Source organism: Scyliorhinus canicula, chromosome 18 (assembly GCF_902713615.1).
Source record: "Scyliorhinus canicula chromosome 18, sScyCan1.1, whole genome shotgun sequence".
Classification (NCBI taxonomy): domain Eukaryota; kingdom Metazoa; phylum Chordata; class Chondrichthyes; order Carcharhiniformes; family Scyliorhinidae; genus Scyliorhinus; species Scyliorhinus canicula.
Window position 1 is genome coordinate 94957427 of NC_052163.1, and position 14973 is coordinate 94972399.

At 54.8% G+C, this 14973-nt stretch overlaps 1 protein-coding gene across 3 annotated transcripts in view; it reads right to left on the reverse strand.

Annotated features, from left to right (window-relative positions):
* malt2 (MALT paracaspase 2) overlaps positions 1-14973 on the reverse strand; it is a 128236-nt gene that overhangs the window by 75443 nt on the left and 37820 nt on the right. For all 3 annotated transcript variants that reach the window (XM_038777594.1, XM_038777593.1, XM_038777592.1), the window contains exon 4: positions 1399-1556. In XM_038777594.1, coding sequence (XP_038633522.1) covers positions 1399-1556 — 158 coding nt within the window. The remainder of the gene's footprint in view (positions 1-1398; positions 1557-14973) is intronic.

The following is a 14973-nucleotide window of genomic DNA, read 5'->3' on the forward strand; positions in this document are numbered from 1 at the left end:
CATTTAATTGAAGGAAACTTCTGTCCATTCAATGTTGGATGTTGGGTAAGCAGTCTGATCATTTAGAGACAGGAGAGGAGTCAAGGGAGGTGGTGGTGAGCGAGAGCTGGGTGTCATCAGTGTACATATGGAAACTGACAGTGTGTTTCCAAATGACATCGCCATGGGGAAAAATGAGAAATAGGAATTGGCACAATGAAAGAGAAGAGGAAGAGAAGTCATAGCTGTTTAATCACTGAATTCAATTAGACAATAATGGGATCAGAGGAATGCAGTCCTAACAATGGAGAGGTGGGCAGCAAGGTAGCACAGTGGGAAGCACTGTTGCTTCACAGCTCCAGGGTCCCAGGTTCGTTTCATGGCTTGGGTCATTGTCTTTGCGGAGTCTGCACATTCTCCCCGTGTCTGTGTGGGTTTCCTCCGGGTGCTCTGGTTTCCTCCCACAAGTCCTGAAAGATGTGCTTGTTAGGTAATTTGGACATTCTGAATTCTCCCTCTGTGTACCCGAACAGGCGCCGGGATATGGTGACTCAGAGCTTTTCACCGTAACTTCATTGCAAGGTAAGCCTGCTTGTGACAATAAAGATTATTATTCTTATAATATTGGAAGATGATGGTGTGATCATTCATGTCAAAGACTGCAGACCAGTCGACAGGATGTATAGTTTAAATGTCACAGTCATATAGGATGTCATTTGTGACTTGGAGCCATTTCTATACGTGGCATGGCAAGGCAACAATCTGAATGGAGGGATTTAAACATGAATCACCTTTATCTTAGCTACATCACACTGGGGCAATACCTTTCTAACAGCCTGTAGGAAATCGGCCAAATGTCTCACAGTAATGTTCATCAGAGATTATTCACTGCTGGCCCTTTGCAAGTCCAGAATTGTGGTTGCCTCGCCTGTCCCGCTATAATGAGACGTACCGCTGTCCCACTATTTATTCAAGGGACCAGGTATCTCTCACAAGTATGGGCAGCACGGTAGCATGGTGGTTAGCATAAATGCTTCACAGCTCCAGGGTCCCAGGTTCGGTTCCCGGCTGGGTCACTGTCTGTGCGGAGTCTGCACGTCCTCCCCGTGTGTGCGTGGGTTTCCTCCGGGTGCTCCGGTTTCCTCCCACAGTCCAAAGATGTGCGGGTTAGGTGGATTGGCCATGCTAAATTGCCCGTAGTGTCCTAAAAAGTAAGGTTAAGGGGGGGGGAGGTTGTTGGGTTACGGGTATAGGGTGGATACGTGGGTTTGAGTAGGGTGATCATTGCTCGGCACAACATCGAGGGCCGAAGGGCCTGTTCTGTGCTGTACTGTTCTATGTACTAAGTTCCAAACAATATGAAAGACTTATTTTGAAGGCATGTCCTGTGAATGTCGACTGTGAAGTCACCACTCTTACCTCGTGCTTTCCTCGAAACCATTGGTAGCCGAGGCCTGGGGGGCCGATGACCTGACAGCACAGAGAAACCCTATCTCCAACAGTGGCATCTTGTTGCTTGGGCTGCACAATGAATGTAATAGTCACTGGGGTTGTGGGCAAAGCAGACATCAGCAACCCTAATAATGCAAGAATGGAGATATCAAGAAGCAGATCGCTGGAACAATACATTACCTACTTCAATGAAACCCCCCCTTAAACACCTTCCTTCTGTCAAACCTCATGCCTTTCGCACTATCTATTCAGAATAACACCAAAATTCTGCCTCTGGTCCCGTAGTTGGCAGATTATTCCATTCTTACTCTTTGGCTAACAGACCTGTGTCATATTTTTCCATTCTTGAAATGAAGGCATCATGGCAAATCTTCATTTTCGTCTTATTACTATTTGCAGAGAGGGTGCTGGTGGGTTGTCTTCTAGAACACTTCTGATAAAACTGAGTGATTTCCTTGACCACACAGGTCTGTTAGGGTCAATCTTTGTTGTTGGCCTAGAGTCACATATAGGCCAGACCAGGGAGATTCATAGAATAGATCATAGATCATAGAATTCACAGTGCAGAAGGAGGCCATTTGGCCCATCGCGTCTGCACCAGCTCTTGGAAAGAGCACCCTACCCAAGCTCACATTTCCACCCTATCAGAACCGAGTAACCCCACCCAAGACTAAGGGCAATTTTGGTCACTAAGGGCAATTGAGCATGGCCAATCCACCTAACCTGCACATCTTTAGACTGTGGGAGGAAACCGGAGAACCTGGAGGAAACCCACGCAGACACGGGGAGAATGTGCAGACTCCACACAGACAGTGACCCAAGCCGGGAATCGAACCTGGGACCATGGAGCTGAGAAGCAATTGTGCTAACGACTATGCTACCGTGCTGCCCCATGGTTGGCAAGTTTCCTCCCCTAGAGGACATTCATGAACCAATTGTGGTTTTGCAGCAAGCCAACAATTTCAAACCTATTTTTATAACTATCAAACTTTTCATTCCAAATTACAAAAATCTTATTCCAGTTCCCAAACTGCCATTATAAGACTATAAGACAGAGGAGCAGAATTAGGCCACTCAGCCCATCGAGTCAGCTCTGCCATTCAATCATGGCTGACATGTTTCTCATCCCCATTCTCCTACCTTCGCCTCATAACCCCTTATTTATCAAGAACCTATCTATCTGTGCCTTAAAGACACGCAGTAACTTGGCCTCCACAGCCTTCTGCAGCAATGAATTCCACAGATTCACCACCCTCTGGCTGAAGAAATTCCTCCTCATCTCTGTGTTAAAGGATCAGCTTCAGTCTGAGATGGTGCCCTCGGGTTCTAGTTTCTCCTACTAGTGGAGACATCCTCTCCACATTCCATCAGTATCCAGCAATTTTCAATTAGATCCCCCTCATTCTTCTGAACTCCATTGAGTACAGACCCAGAGTCCTCAACTGCTCCTCATTGAGCCCCTCATTCCGGGGATCATTCTTGTGAACCTCCTCTGGACCCTCTCCAAGGCCAGTACATCCTTCCTTAGATACGGGGCCCAAAACTGCTCACAATATTCCAAATGGGGTCTGACCAGAGCGTTACATAGCCTCAGAGGTATACCCCTGGTCTTTTATTCTAGCCCTCTCGACATGAATGCTAACATTGCATTTGCCTTCCTTACTGCCGACTGAACCTGCATGTTAACCTTCAGAGAATCATGAACTAGGACTCCTAAGCCCCTTTGTGCTTCTGATTTCCGAAGTCTTTTCCCATTCAGAAAATAGTCCATTCTTCCTACCAAAATGCACAACCTCACACTTTTCTACATTGTATTCCATCTGCCACTTCTTTGCCCACTCTCCTGTCCAACAGTGCGCTCAGTTCCTTCTCCCAGATCACTAATGTATATCGTGAAAGCTGTGGTCCCAACACATGACAGCTGAGGAACACCACTAGTCGCCAGCTGTCATCCTGAAAAGGACCCCTTTATCCTCACTCTCTGCCTTGTGCCAGTCAGTCAATCCTCTAACCATGCCAGTACCTTGCCCCTAACACCATGGACTTTTCTGGAAATCAAAATAGATCACATTTACTGGTTCTCCTTTGTCTAACTTCCACATTACCTCCTCAAAGAATTCTAACAGATTTGTCAGGTCTGACCTCCCCTTGCCAAATCCATGCTGACTCATTCCTATTTCACCGTGCACTTCTAAGTACTCTGCAATCTCATCCTTAATCATACCTAAAATCTTACCAAAAACCGAAGTCAGGCTAACCGGCCTACAATTTCCTGTCTTTTGCCTCCCTCCCTCTGGGCGGCACGGTAGCACAGTGGTTAGCACTGTTGCTTCACAACGCCAGCGACCCAGGTTCGATTCTTGGCTTGGGTCACTGTGTCTGTGTGGGTTTCATCCGGGTGTTCCGGTTTCCTCCAAGTCCCAAATGATGTGCTTGTTAGGTGAATTGGGCATTCTGAATTCTGCCTCAGTGTACCCGAACAGGCACCGTAGTGTGGCGACTAGGGATTTTCACAGTAACTTCATTGCAATGTTCATGTAAGCCTACTGGACCAAACAAAGAACAAAGAACATACAGTGCAGAAGAAGGCCATTCGGCCCATTGAGTCTGCACCGACCCACTTAAGCCCTTACTTCCACCCTATCCGCATAACCCAATAATCCCTCCTAACCTTTTTGTGGACACTAAGGACAATTTAGCATGGCCAATCCACCTAACCTGCACATCTTTGGACTGTGGGAGGAAACCGGAGCACCTGGAGGAAACACACGCAGACACGGGGAGAATGTGCAGACTCCGTACAGTGACCCAAGCGGGGAATCGAACCTGGAACCCTGGAGCGGTGAAGCAACTGTGCTAACCACTGTGCTACCGTGCTGCCCATAATTTTTCTTTTTTTTTGACGCCGTTCCCAGAATGCTTCACCGTGACGCTGGCTGCGGCAGGACACCCTTCCCACACCTAATCAGACTGCTTCAGTGTGATGCTGTCTGCGGGTGGGAACCGTTCCCAGGCTGCTTTACTCTGAAGCTGACTGCGGCAAGACGTCCTGCTCAGACTGCTTCACTATAATGCTGACTGTGGTAAGGCACCTTGCCCAGACTGCTTCACTGTGATGCTGGCTGTGGTAAGGCACCTTGCCCAGACTGCTTCACTGTGATGTTGGCTGTGGCAAGGTGCCTTGCCCAGACTGCTTCACTGTGATGCTGGCTGTGGTAAGGCACCTTGCCCAGACTGCTTCACCGTGATGCTGGCTGCAGTAAGGCACCTTGCCCAGACTGCTTCACTGTGATGCTGGCTGCGGTAAGGCACCTTGCCCAGACTGCTTCACTGTGACACTGGCTGTGGCAAGGTGCCTTGCCCAGACTGCTTCACTGTGACGCTGGCTAGGGTAAGGCACCTTGCCCAGACTGCTTCACTGTGACGCTGGCTGTGGTAAGGCACCTTGCCCAGACTGCTTCACTGTGACGCTGGCTGCGGTAAGGCACCTTGCCCAGACTGCTTCACTGTAACACTGGCTGCGGTAAGGCACCTTGCCCAGACTGCTTCACTGTGACGCTGGCTGCGGTAAGGCACCTTGCCCAGACTGCTTCACTGTGACGCTGGCTGCGGTAAGGCACCTTGCCCAGACTGCTTCACTGTGACGCTGGCTAGGGTAAGGCACCTTGCCCAGACTGCTTCACTGTGACGCTGGCTAGGGTAAGGCACCTTGCCCAGACTGCTTCACTGTGACGCTGGCTAGGGTAAGGCACCTTGCCCAGACTGCTTCACTGTGACACTAGCTGCGGTAAGGCACCTTGCCCAGACTGCTTCACTGTAATGCTGGCTGCGGTAAGGCACCTTGCCCAGACTGCTTCACTGTGACGCTGGCTGTGGCAAGGTGCCTTGCCCAGACTGCTTCACTGTGACGCTGGCTAGGGTAAGGCACCTTGCCCAGACTGCTTCACTGTGACGCTGGCTAGGGTAAGGCACCTTGCCCAGACTGCTTCACTGTGACACTGGCTGTGGCAAGGTGCCTTGCCCAGACTGCTTCACTGTGACGCTGGCTAGGGTAAGGCACCTTGCCCAGACTGCTTCACTGTAATGCTGGCTGCGGTAAGGCACCCTGCCCAGACTGCTTCACTGTGACGCTGGCTGCGGTAAGGCACCTTGCCCAGACTGCTTCACTGTAATGCTGGCTGCGGTAAGGCACCCTGCCCAGACTGCTTCACTGTGACGCTGGCTGCGGTAAGGCACCTTGCCCAGACTGCTTCACTGTGACGCTGACTGCGGTAAGACACCTTGCCCAGACTGCTTCACCGTGATGCTGGCTGCGGTAAGGCACCTTGCCCAGACTGCTTCACTGTGACGTTGGCTGTGGTAAGGGACCTTGCTCAGACTGCTTCACTGTGACGCTGGCTGCGGTAAGACACCTTGCCCAGACTGCTTCACCGTGATGCTGGCTGCGGTAAGGCACCTTGCCCAGACTGCTTCACTGTAACGCTGGCTGCGGTAAAGCACCTTGCCCAGACTGCTTCACTGTGATGCTGGCTGTGGTAAGGGACCTTGCTCAGACTGCTTCACTGTGACGTTGGCTGCGGTAAGGCACCTTGCCCAGACTGCTTCACTGTGACGCTGACTGCGGTAAGACACCTTGCCCAGACTGCTTCACTGTGATGTTGGCTGTGGCAAGGTGCCTTGCCCAGACTGCTTCACTGTAACACTGGCTGCGGTAAAGCACCTTGCCCAGACTGCTTCACTGTGACGCTGGCTGTGGTAAGGCATCTTGCCCAGACTGCTTCACTGTGACACTGGCTGCGGTAAGGCACCTTGCCCAGACTGCTTCACTGTGACGCTGGCTGCGGTAAGGCACCTTACCCAGACTGCTTCACTGTAATGCTGGCTGCAGTAAAGCACCTTGCCCAGACTGCTTCACTGTGATGCTGGCTGCGGTAAGGCACCTTACCCAGACTGCTTCACTGTAACGCTGGCTGCGGTAAGGCACCTTGCCCAGACTGCTTCACTGTGACACTGGCTGTGGCAAGGTGCCTTGCCCAGACTGCTTCACTGTAATGCTGGCTGCAGTAAGGCACCTTGCCCAGACTGCTTCACTGTGACGCTGGCTGCAGTAAGGCACCTTGCCCAGACTGCTTCACTGTGACGCTGGCTGCAGTAAGGCACCTTGCCCAGACTGCTTCACTGTGATGCTGGCTGCGGTAAGGCACCTTGCCCAGACTGCTTCACTGTGATGTTGGCTGTGGTAAGGCACCTTGCCCAGACTGCTTCACTGTGATGTTGGCTGTGGTAAAGCACCTTGCCCAGACTGCTTCACTGTGACGTTGGCTGCGGTAAGACACCTTGCCCAGACTGCTTCACTGTGACGCTGGCTGTGGTAAAGCACCTTGCCCAGACTGCTTTACTGTAACACTGGCTGCGGTAAGGCACCCTGCCCAGACTGCTTCACTGTGATGCTGGCTGTGGTAAGGCACCTTGCCCAGACTGCTTCACTGTGACGCTGGCTGTGGTAAAGCACCTTGCCCAGACTGCTTTACTGTAACACTGGCTGCGGTAAGGCACCTTGCCCAGACTGCTTCACTGTGATGCTGGCTGTGGTAAAGCACCTTGCCCAGACTGCTTTACTGTAACACTGGCTGTGGTAAGGCACCTTGCCCAGACTGCTTCACTGTGATGCTGGCTGCGGTAAGGCACCCTGCCCAGACTGCTTCACTGTGACGCTGGCTGCGGTAAGGCACCTTGCCCAGACTGCTTCACTGTAATGCTGGCTGCGGTAAGGCACCCTGCCCAGACTGCGGTAAGGAACCTTGCCCAGACTGCTTCACTGTGACGCTGACTGCGGTAAGACACCTTGCCCAGACTGCTTCACCGTGATGCTGGCTGCGGTAAGGCACCTTGCCCAGACTGCTTCACTGTAATGCTGGCTGCGGTAAGGCACCCTGCCCAGACTGCTTCACTGTGACGCTGACTGCGGTAAGGAACCTTGCCCAGACTGCTTCACTGTGACGCTGACTGCGGTAAGACACCTTGCCCAGACTGCTTCACTGTGATGTTGGCTGCGGTAAGGCACCTTGCCCAGACTGCTTCACTGTGACGCTGGCTGCGGTAAAGCACCTTGCCCAGACTGCTTCACTGTGACGCTGGCTGTGGTAAGGCATCTTGCCCAGACTGCTTCACTGTGACACTGGCTGCGGTAAGGCACCTTGCCCAGACTGCTTCACTGTGACGCTGGCTGTGACAAGGCACCTTGCCCAGACTGCTTCACTGTGACGCTGGCTGCGGTAAGGCACCTTGCCCAGACTGCTTCACTGTGACGCTGACTGCGGTAAGGCACCTTGCCCAGACTGCTTCACTGTGACGCTGGCTAGGGTAAGGCACCTTGCCCAGACTGCTTCACTGTAATGCTGGCTGCGGTAAGGCACCTTGCCCAGACTGCTTCACTGTGACGCTGGCTGCGGTAAGGCACCTTGCCCAGACTGCTTCACTGTGACGCTGGCTGCGGTAAGGCACCTTGCTCAGACTGCTTCACTGTGACGTTGGCTGCGGTAAGGCACCTTGCCCAGACTGCTTCACTGTGACGCTGGCTGCGGTAAGGCATCTTGCCCAGACTGCTTCACTGTGACACTGGCTGCGGTAAGGCACCTTGCCCAGACTGCTTCACTGTGACGCTGGCTGTGGTAAGGCATCTTGCCCAGACTGCTTCACTGTGACACTGGCTGCGGTAAGGCACCTTGCCCAGACTGCTTCACTGTGACGCTGGCTGTGACAAGGCACCTTGCCCAGACTGCTTCACTGTGACGCTGGCTGCGGTAAGGCATCTTGCCCAGACTGCTTCACTGTGACACTGGCTGCGGTAAGGCACCTTGCCCAGACTGCTTCACTGTGACGCTGGCTGTGACAAGGCACCTTGCCCAGACTGCTTCACTGTGACACTGGCTGCGGTAAGGCCCCTTGCTCAGACTGCTTCACTGTGACGCTGGCTGCGGTAAAGCACCTTGCCCAGACTGCTTCACCGTGACGCTGGCTGCGGTAAGGCATCTTGCCCAGACTGCTTCACTGTGACGCTGGCTGCGGTAAGGCACCTTGCCCAGACTGCTTCACTGTGACACTGGCTGCGGTAAGGCACCTTGCCCAGACTGCTTCACTGTGACGCTGGCTGCGGCAAAGCACCTTGCCCAGACTGCTTCACTGTAATGCTGGCTGCAGTAAAGCACCTTGCCCAGACTGCTTCACTGTGATGCTGGCTGCGGTAAGGCACCTTGCCCAGACTGCTTCACTGTAACGCTGGCTGCGGTAAGGCACCTTGCCCAGACTGCTTCACTGTAACGCTGGCTGCGGTAAGGCACCTTGCCCAGACTGCTTCACTGTGATGTTGGCTGCGGTTAGACACCTTGCCCAGACTGCTTCACTGTGACACTGGCTGTGGCAAGGTGCCTTGCCCAGACTGCTTCACTGTAACGCTGGCTGCGGTTAGACACCTTGCCCAGACTGCTTCACTGTGACGCTGGCTGCGGTAAGGCACCTTGCCCAGACTGCTTCACTGTGACGCTGGCTAGGGTAAGGCACCTTGCCCAGACTGCTTCACTGTGACGCTGGCTGCAGTAAGGCACCTTACCCAGACTGCTTCACTGTGTTGCTGGCTGCGGTAAGGCACCTTGCCCAGACTGCTTCACTGTGACGTTGGCTGCGGTAAGACACCTTGCCCAGACTGCTTCACAGTGACGCTGGCTGTGGTAAAGCACCTTGCCCAGACTGCTTCACTGTGACGCTGGCTGTGGTAAAGCACCTTGCCCAGACTGCTTTACTGTAACACTGGCTGCGGTAAGGCACCTTACCCAGACTGCTTCACTGTGATGCTGGCTGCAGTAAGGCACCTTGCCCAGACTGCTTCACTGTGATGCTGGCTGCAGTAAGGCACCTTACCCAGACTGCTTCACTGTGATGCTGGCTGCAGTAAGGCACCTTGCCCAGACTGCTTCACTGTGACGCTGGCTGTGACAAGGCACCCTGCCCCGACTGCTTTACCCTAACGCTGGCTGTGGTAAGGCGCTTTGCACAGACGCTTCACTGTGACGCCAGGCGTCTTTCCCAGAGTGCTGCACAGTATAATGGGCCTGGCTTTAGAGAACCCCAGAATGTACCATGGAGTTCACCTGACCCATAACTTTGAATAGATTGTGGTTATGGGGGGCACACAGGCCCACTCTGCAGGTGTGATGCAACAGACCTCTACAGTCCTTTTAAATTAAAACAATGTTTATTTTTTTTTTTAAATAATTTTTATTGAAAGAGTTTTTCCATACAGACATTTACCCCTACTAATTTTTAAATTATTCACAACACCATCCCTCTAGGCAAATGTCCCTCCCTCGCCCGCCCTCTCGCGCGCACCAGTCCTCCCCCCCCCCCCCCCCCAGGCAACCTTAACAACCAAGGCAGCCTACAGTTTCAGACATGAGCAGCGAGCAGGCTTGCCCGCGTTACAGTCGTGCGTGTCCCCCCACGACCCTTGCTGCCCCCCCTCCCCTCCCCCCCCCCTCCCTCCCCCTCCCTCCCCCCTCCCCCCCCCCCCCCCCTCCCCCCCCCCCCCCCCCCCCCGGGTTGCTGCTGCCACGACCCCGAACGTCTATCTTTGATCTAAAAAGTCAAGGAAAGGTTGCCACCGCCTGGCGAATCCCTGTACCGACCCTCTCAGGGCAAATTTGATCCTTTCTAGCTGAATATAGCTAGCCATATCGTTAATCCAAGTTTCAACGCTTGGAGGCCTCGCGTCCTTCCATTGAATTAATATCCTTCGTCGAGCCACTAGGGACGCAAAGGCCAGTATTCCGGCCTCCCTAGCCTCCTGTACCCCCGGTTCTACCCCGACCCCAAAGATCGCAAGCCCCCATCCTGGTTTGACCCTGGACCCCACCACCTTCGACACCGTCCTTGCCACCCCCTTCCAGAACCCTTCCAGCACCGGACATGCCCAGAACATATGCACATGGTTCGCTGGGCTTCCCAGACATCTGACACACCTGTCCTCACCCCCAAAGAACCGGCTCATCCTTGTCCCCGTCATGTGAGCTCTATGCAGCACCTTAAATTGAATGAGGCTCAGTCTCGCACACGAGGAGGAAGAGTTGACCTTCTCCAGTGCATCCGCCCACGTCCCGTCTTCTATCTGCTCTCCCAGCTCCCCTTCCCACTTGGCTTTCAGCTCCTCCCCCGATGCTGCTTCCGCCTCCTGCATTATCTTGTAGATGTCTGATATCTTCCCCCCTCCGACCCAGACCCCCGAGAGCACCCTATCACTCGCCCCCTTACTGGGGAGCAGGGGAAACCCCTCCACCTGCCGCCTAGCAAATGCCTTCACTTGTAAATATCTGAACATGTTTCCCGGGGGGAGCTCAAACTTCTCCTCCAGCCCTCCCAGGCTCGCAAACCTCCCCTCTATAAACAGGTCCTTCAGCTGCCGTATGCCCACCCTGTACCAGCTCTGAAATCCCCCGTCGATGTTCCCCGGGATGAATCTATGGTTCCCTCTTATTGGCGCCGCCAACAGACCTCCCATTTCACCCCTATGTCGCCTCCACTGCCCCCATATCTTGAGGGTGGCCGCCACCACCGGGCTCGTGGTGTACCTCGTGGGGGGGAGCGGCCATGGTGCCGTTACTAGGGCCCCCAGGCTTGTGTTGCCACAGGACGCCCTCTCCATTCGTTTCCAAGCTGCCCCCTCCCCTTCCATCATCCACTTGCGCACCATTGACACATTTGCCGCCCAGTAGTACCCCGAGAGATTGGGCAGTGCCAGCCCTCCACTGTCCCTACTCCGCTCCAAAAAGACCCTCCTCACCCTTGGGGTGCCATGCGCCCACACGTAGCTCATGATGCTACTCGTCACCTTTTTGAAGAAGGCCCTAGGGAGGAAGATGGGCAAGCACTGAAATAAAAACAAGAACCTTGGGAGGACCGTCATTTTGATTGACTGCACCCTCCCCGCCAGCGACAACGGTACCATGTCCCACCTCTTAAACTCCTCCTCCATCTGTTCCACCAGCCTGGAAAAGTTCAACTTGTGGAGGGTCCCCCAGTTCCTTGCCACCTGCACCCCTAAGTACCTAAAGCTCTTTCCTGCTCGCTTGAAGGGGAGTCTCCCAATACCCTCTCCCTGGTCCCCCGGGTGTATCACAAAAACCTCGCTTTTGCCCAAATTTAATTTGTACCCCGAAAAGTCCCCAAACTCTGCTAATAGTTCCATTATCTCCGGCATTCCCCCTTCTGGGTCTGCCACGTACAGCAGTAGATCATCCGCATACAGCGATACTCGATGTTCCTCCCCTCCCCTAGTCAGTCCTCTCCACCCCCCTGAACCCCTCAGTGCCATCGCCAACGGTTCAATCGCCAGTGCGAAAAGTAGGGGGGATAGGGGACATCCCTGCCTGGTCCCTCGGTGGAGCCCGAAATACTCCGACCTCCTCCCGTTTGTCACTACACTCGCCGTCGGGGCCGAGTAGAGCAACTTCACCCACTTAATAAACCCTTCCCCAAACCCAAACCATTTCAACGTCTCCCACAGGTACTCCCACTCCACCCTATCGAATGCCTTCTCCGCGTCCAGCGCTACCACTATCTCAGCCTCCCCCTCCACTGCCGGCATCATAATTACATTCAGCAATCTCCGCACGTTCGTGTTGAGCTGCCGCCCCTTCACGAACCCCGTCTGGTCCTCATGGATTACCCCTGGCACACAATCCTCTATTCTAGCTGCCAGGATCTTTGCCAGCAACTTGGCATCCACGTTCAGAAGCGAGATAGGCCTGTAGGACCCGCACTGCACGGGGTCTTTATCCCGCTTCAATATCAGGGAGATCAGAGCCTGCGACATTGTCGGGGGCAGAACCCCCCCCTCTCGCGCCTCATTAAAGGCTCGTACCAGTACCGGTCCCACCAAGTCCACATTTTTCTTATAGAATTCCACCGGGAACCCATCTGGCCCCGGCGCCTTCCCCGCTTGCATCTGACCTATTCCCTTGACTAGCTCCTCTAGCCCTATTGGCGCCCCCAGCCCTTCTACCAGCCCCTCCTGGACCCTTGGGAACCTCAATTTGTTTAGGAAGTCCTCCATTCCCCCTCTCCTTGTCGGCGGCTCAGACCGATACAACTCCTTGTAAAAATCCCTAAAGACCCCGTTCACTTCTTGCCCCTTCTGCACTACCTTCCCGCCCCTCTCCTTCACTCCCCCAATCTCCCTAGCCGCATCTCGTTTGCGAAGCTGGTGTGCCAGCATCCTGCTCGCCTTTTCCCCATACTCATAGACCGCGCCCTGTGCCCTTCTCCACTGCGTCTCTGCCTTCCTGGTGGTCAGCAGGTCGAACTTGACCTGCAGGCTGCGCCGTTCTTCCAGCAGCCCCTCCTCTGGTGCCTCCGCATATCTCCTATCCACTTCCAATAGCTCCCCCACCAGCCTCTCCCTCTCCTGCCTCTCCTTTCTTTCTCTATGCGCCCTTATGGAGATCAGCTCTCCCCTGATCACTGCCTTCAGGGCCTCCCAGACCATCCCCACCTGCACCTCACCCGTGTCATTCAAGTCCAGATAGCTCTCAATGCTCTTCCGGACCCTTTTACACACCTCGTCGTCCGCTAACAGCCCCACATCCAGCCGCCACAGCGGGCGCTGGTCCCGCGCCTCCCCCATTTCCACATCCACCCAATGCGGTGCATGATCAGAGATCGCAATGGCCGAGTACTCAGCTTCCCGTACCCTCGGGATCAGCCCCCTGCTCAACACGAAGAAATCGATTCTGGAGTACACTCTATGGACGTGGGAGAAAAAGGAATACTCCCTCGCCCTCGGCCTACCAAACCTCCATGGGTCTACTCCTCCCATCTGCTCCATGTACCCCCTCAGCACTTCTGCCGCTGCCGGCCTCCTATTGGTCCTTGCGCTCGATCTGTCTAGCCCGGGGTCCAGCACTGTGTTAAAGTCCCCCCCCATGATCAAGCCCCCTGCCTCCAGTCCCGGAATGAGGCCCAATAGGCGCCTCATAAAACCCGCGTCATCCCAGTTCGGGGCATATACGTTGACCATCACCACTTTCTCCCCCTGCAGCTTACCCTTCACCATCACATACCTACCCTCCTTATCCGCCACCACCTCCTCCGCCACGAACGACACCCTCTTTCCCACCAGAATCGCCACCCCCCGGTTCTTTGCGTCCAATCCAGAGTGGAACACCTGTCCCACCCACCCCCTTCTCAGGCGAACCTGGTCCACTACCTTCAAATGGGTCTCCTGTAACATTGCTACATCAGCCTTCAGTCCCTTCAGGTGTGAGAATACCCTTGATCTCTTGACCGGCCCATTCAACCCCCTCACGTTCCAAGTGATCAGCCGGGTCGCGGGACGACCCGCCCCCTTCCCCTGCCGATTAGCCATGTCCTGTTCCCTGCTCGCCCCGGGTCGACCCTCCCCTTCTGACCCGCTCCCCATGGCGATGTCCCCCTCCCCCCACCTCTCCAGTCCTCCACTTCCCGTTTCTGGTCTTTTCAGCAGCAACCCGGTGTCCCTCCCTAAACCCCCTCCCCCCCCCCCAGGCTAGGACCCCTCCTAGCCGCGATGTACCCTCCATCGTACTCCCGTAAGTCAGCTGGTTCACGCTGACCCGGCTGCTCCTGCCCCACTCCGACTCCCCCCGGCTCGGGGGGGGGCCTCCCCCCCCCTTGCCACTCCTCCCTGGCCCCGCTCCAGCGCGGGAAAGGTCGCCATTGCTAGCCACGCCCCGCACTCCTCCCCTCCCCCCTCCTCTGCCCCGCGCGCGGGAAAACAGAGGAAAGCCCGCGCTTTCGCCCTGCCACACCCCACCCCGCCATCTTCAGTTCCACCCCCGTCCCCGTCCATGCCTGTAAAAGAACCCCCCCTAGGAGCCCATATCCCCGATCTGCTCTCCCCCCCGTCCCACCTCCCCAACTTAACATTATAAATAACAGATAAATAACAAATAACAATGTACTTAACAGTCGCCCTCTACCAAACAGCATAAATAACCATAAATAACCATGAATAACCACAATAACAATAACTAAGGGAAGTTGGCAAAGGGGGAAAAAACATCAGAAGAAAAACCACAGCAAGAGTTCAAAATCCAAACAAAGAATTCAGCTGAAAGTACCCGAGCGGCTACGGCCGCCAAGTATCCCCTGGGTCTAATTCGAGTCCAGTTTCTCTTCCTGTACAAAGGCCCACGCCTCCTCTGGGGACTCAAAATAGTGGTGTTGGTTCCTGTAGGTGACCCACAAGCGCGCTGGCTGCAGCATTCCGAACCTGATCCGTTTTGCATGTAGCACCGCCTTCGTCCGGTTGTACCGGGCCCGCCGCTTTGCCACCTCCGCACTCCAGTCCTGGTAGACCCTCACCGTCGAATTCTCCCACTTGCTGCTCCTTTCCCTCTTGGCCCACTCCAGCACTCTCTCACGATCGCTGAGTCGCTGGAACCGCACCAGCACCGCCCTCGGGGGCTCATTTGCTCTTGGCCTCCTAGCCATGACCCTGTAGGCCTCTTCCAG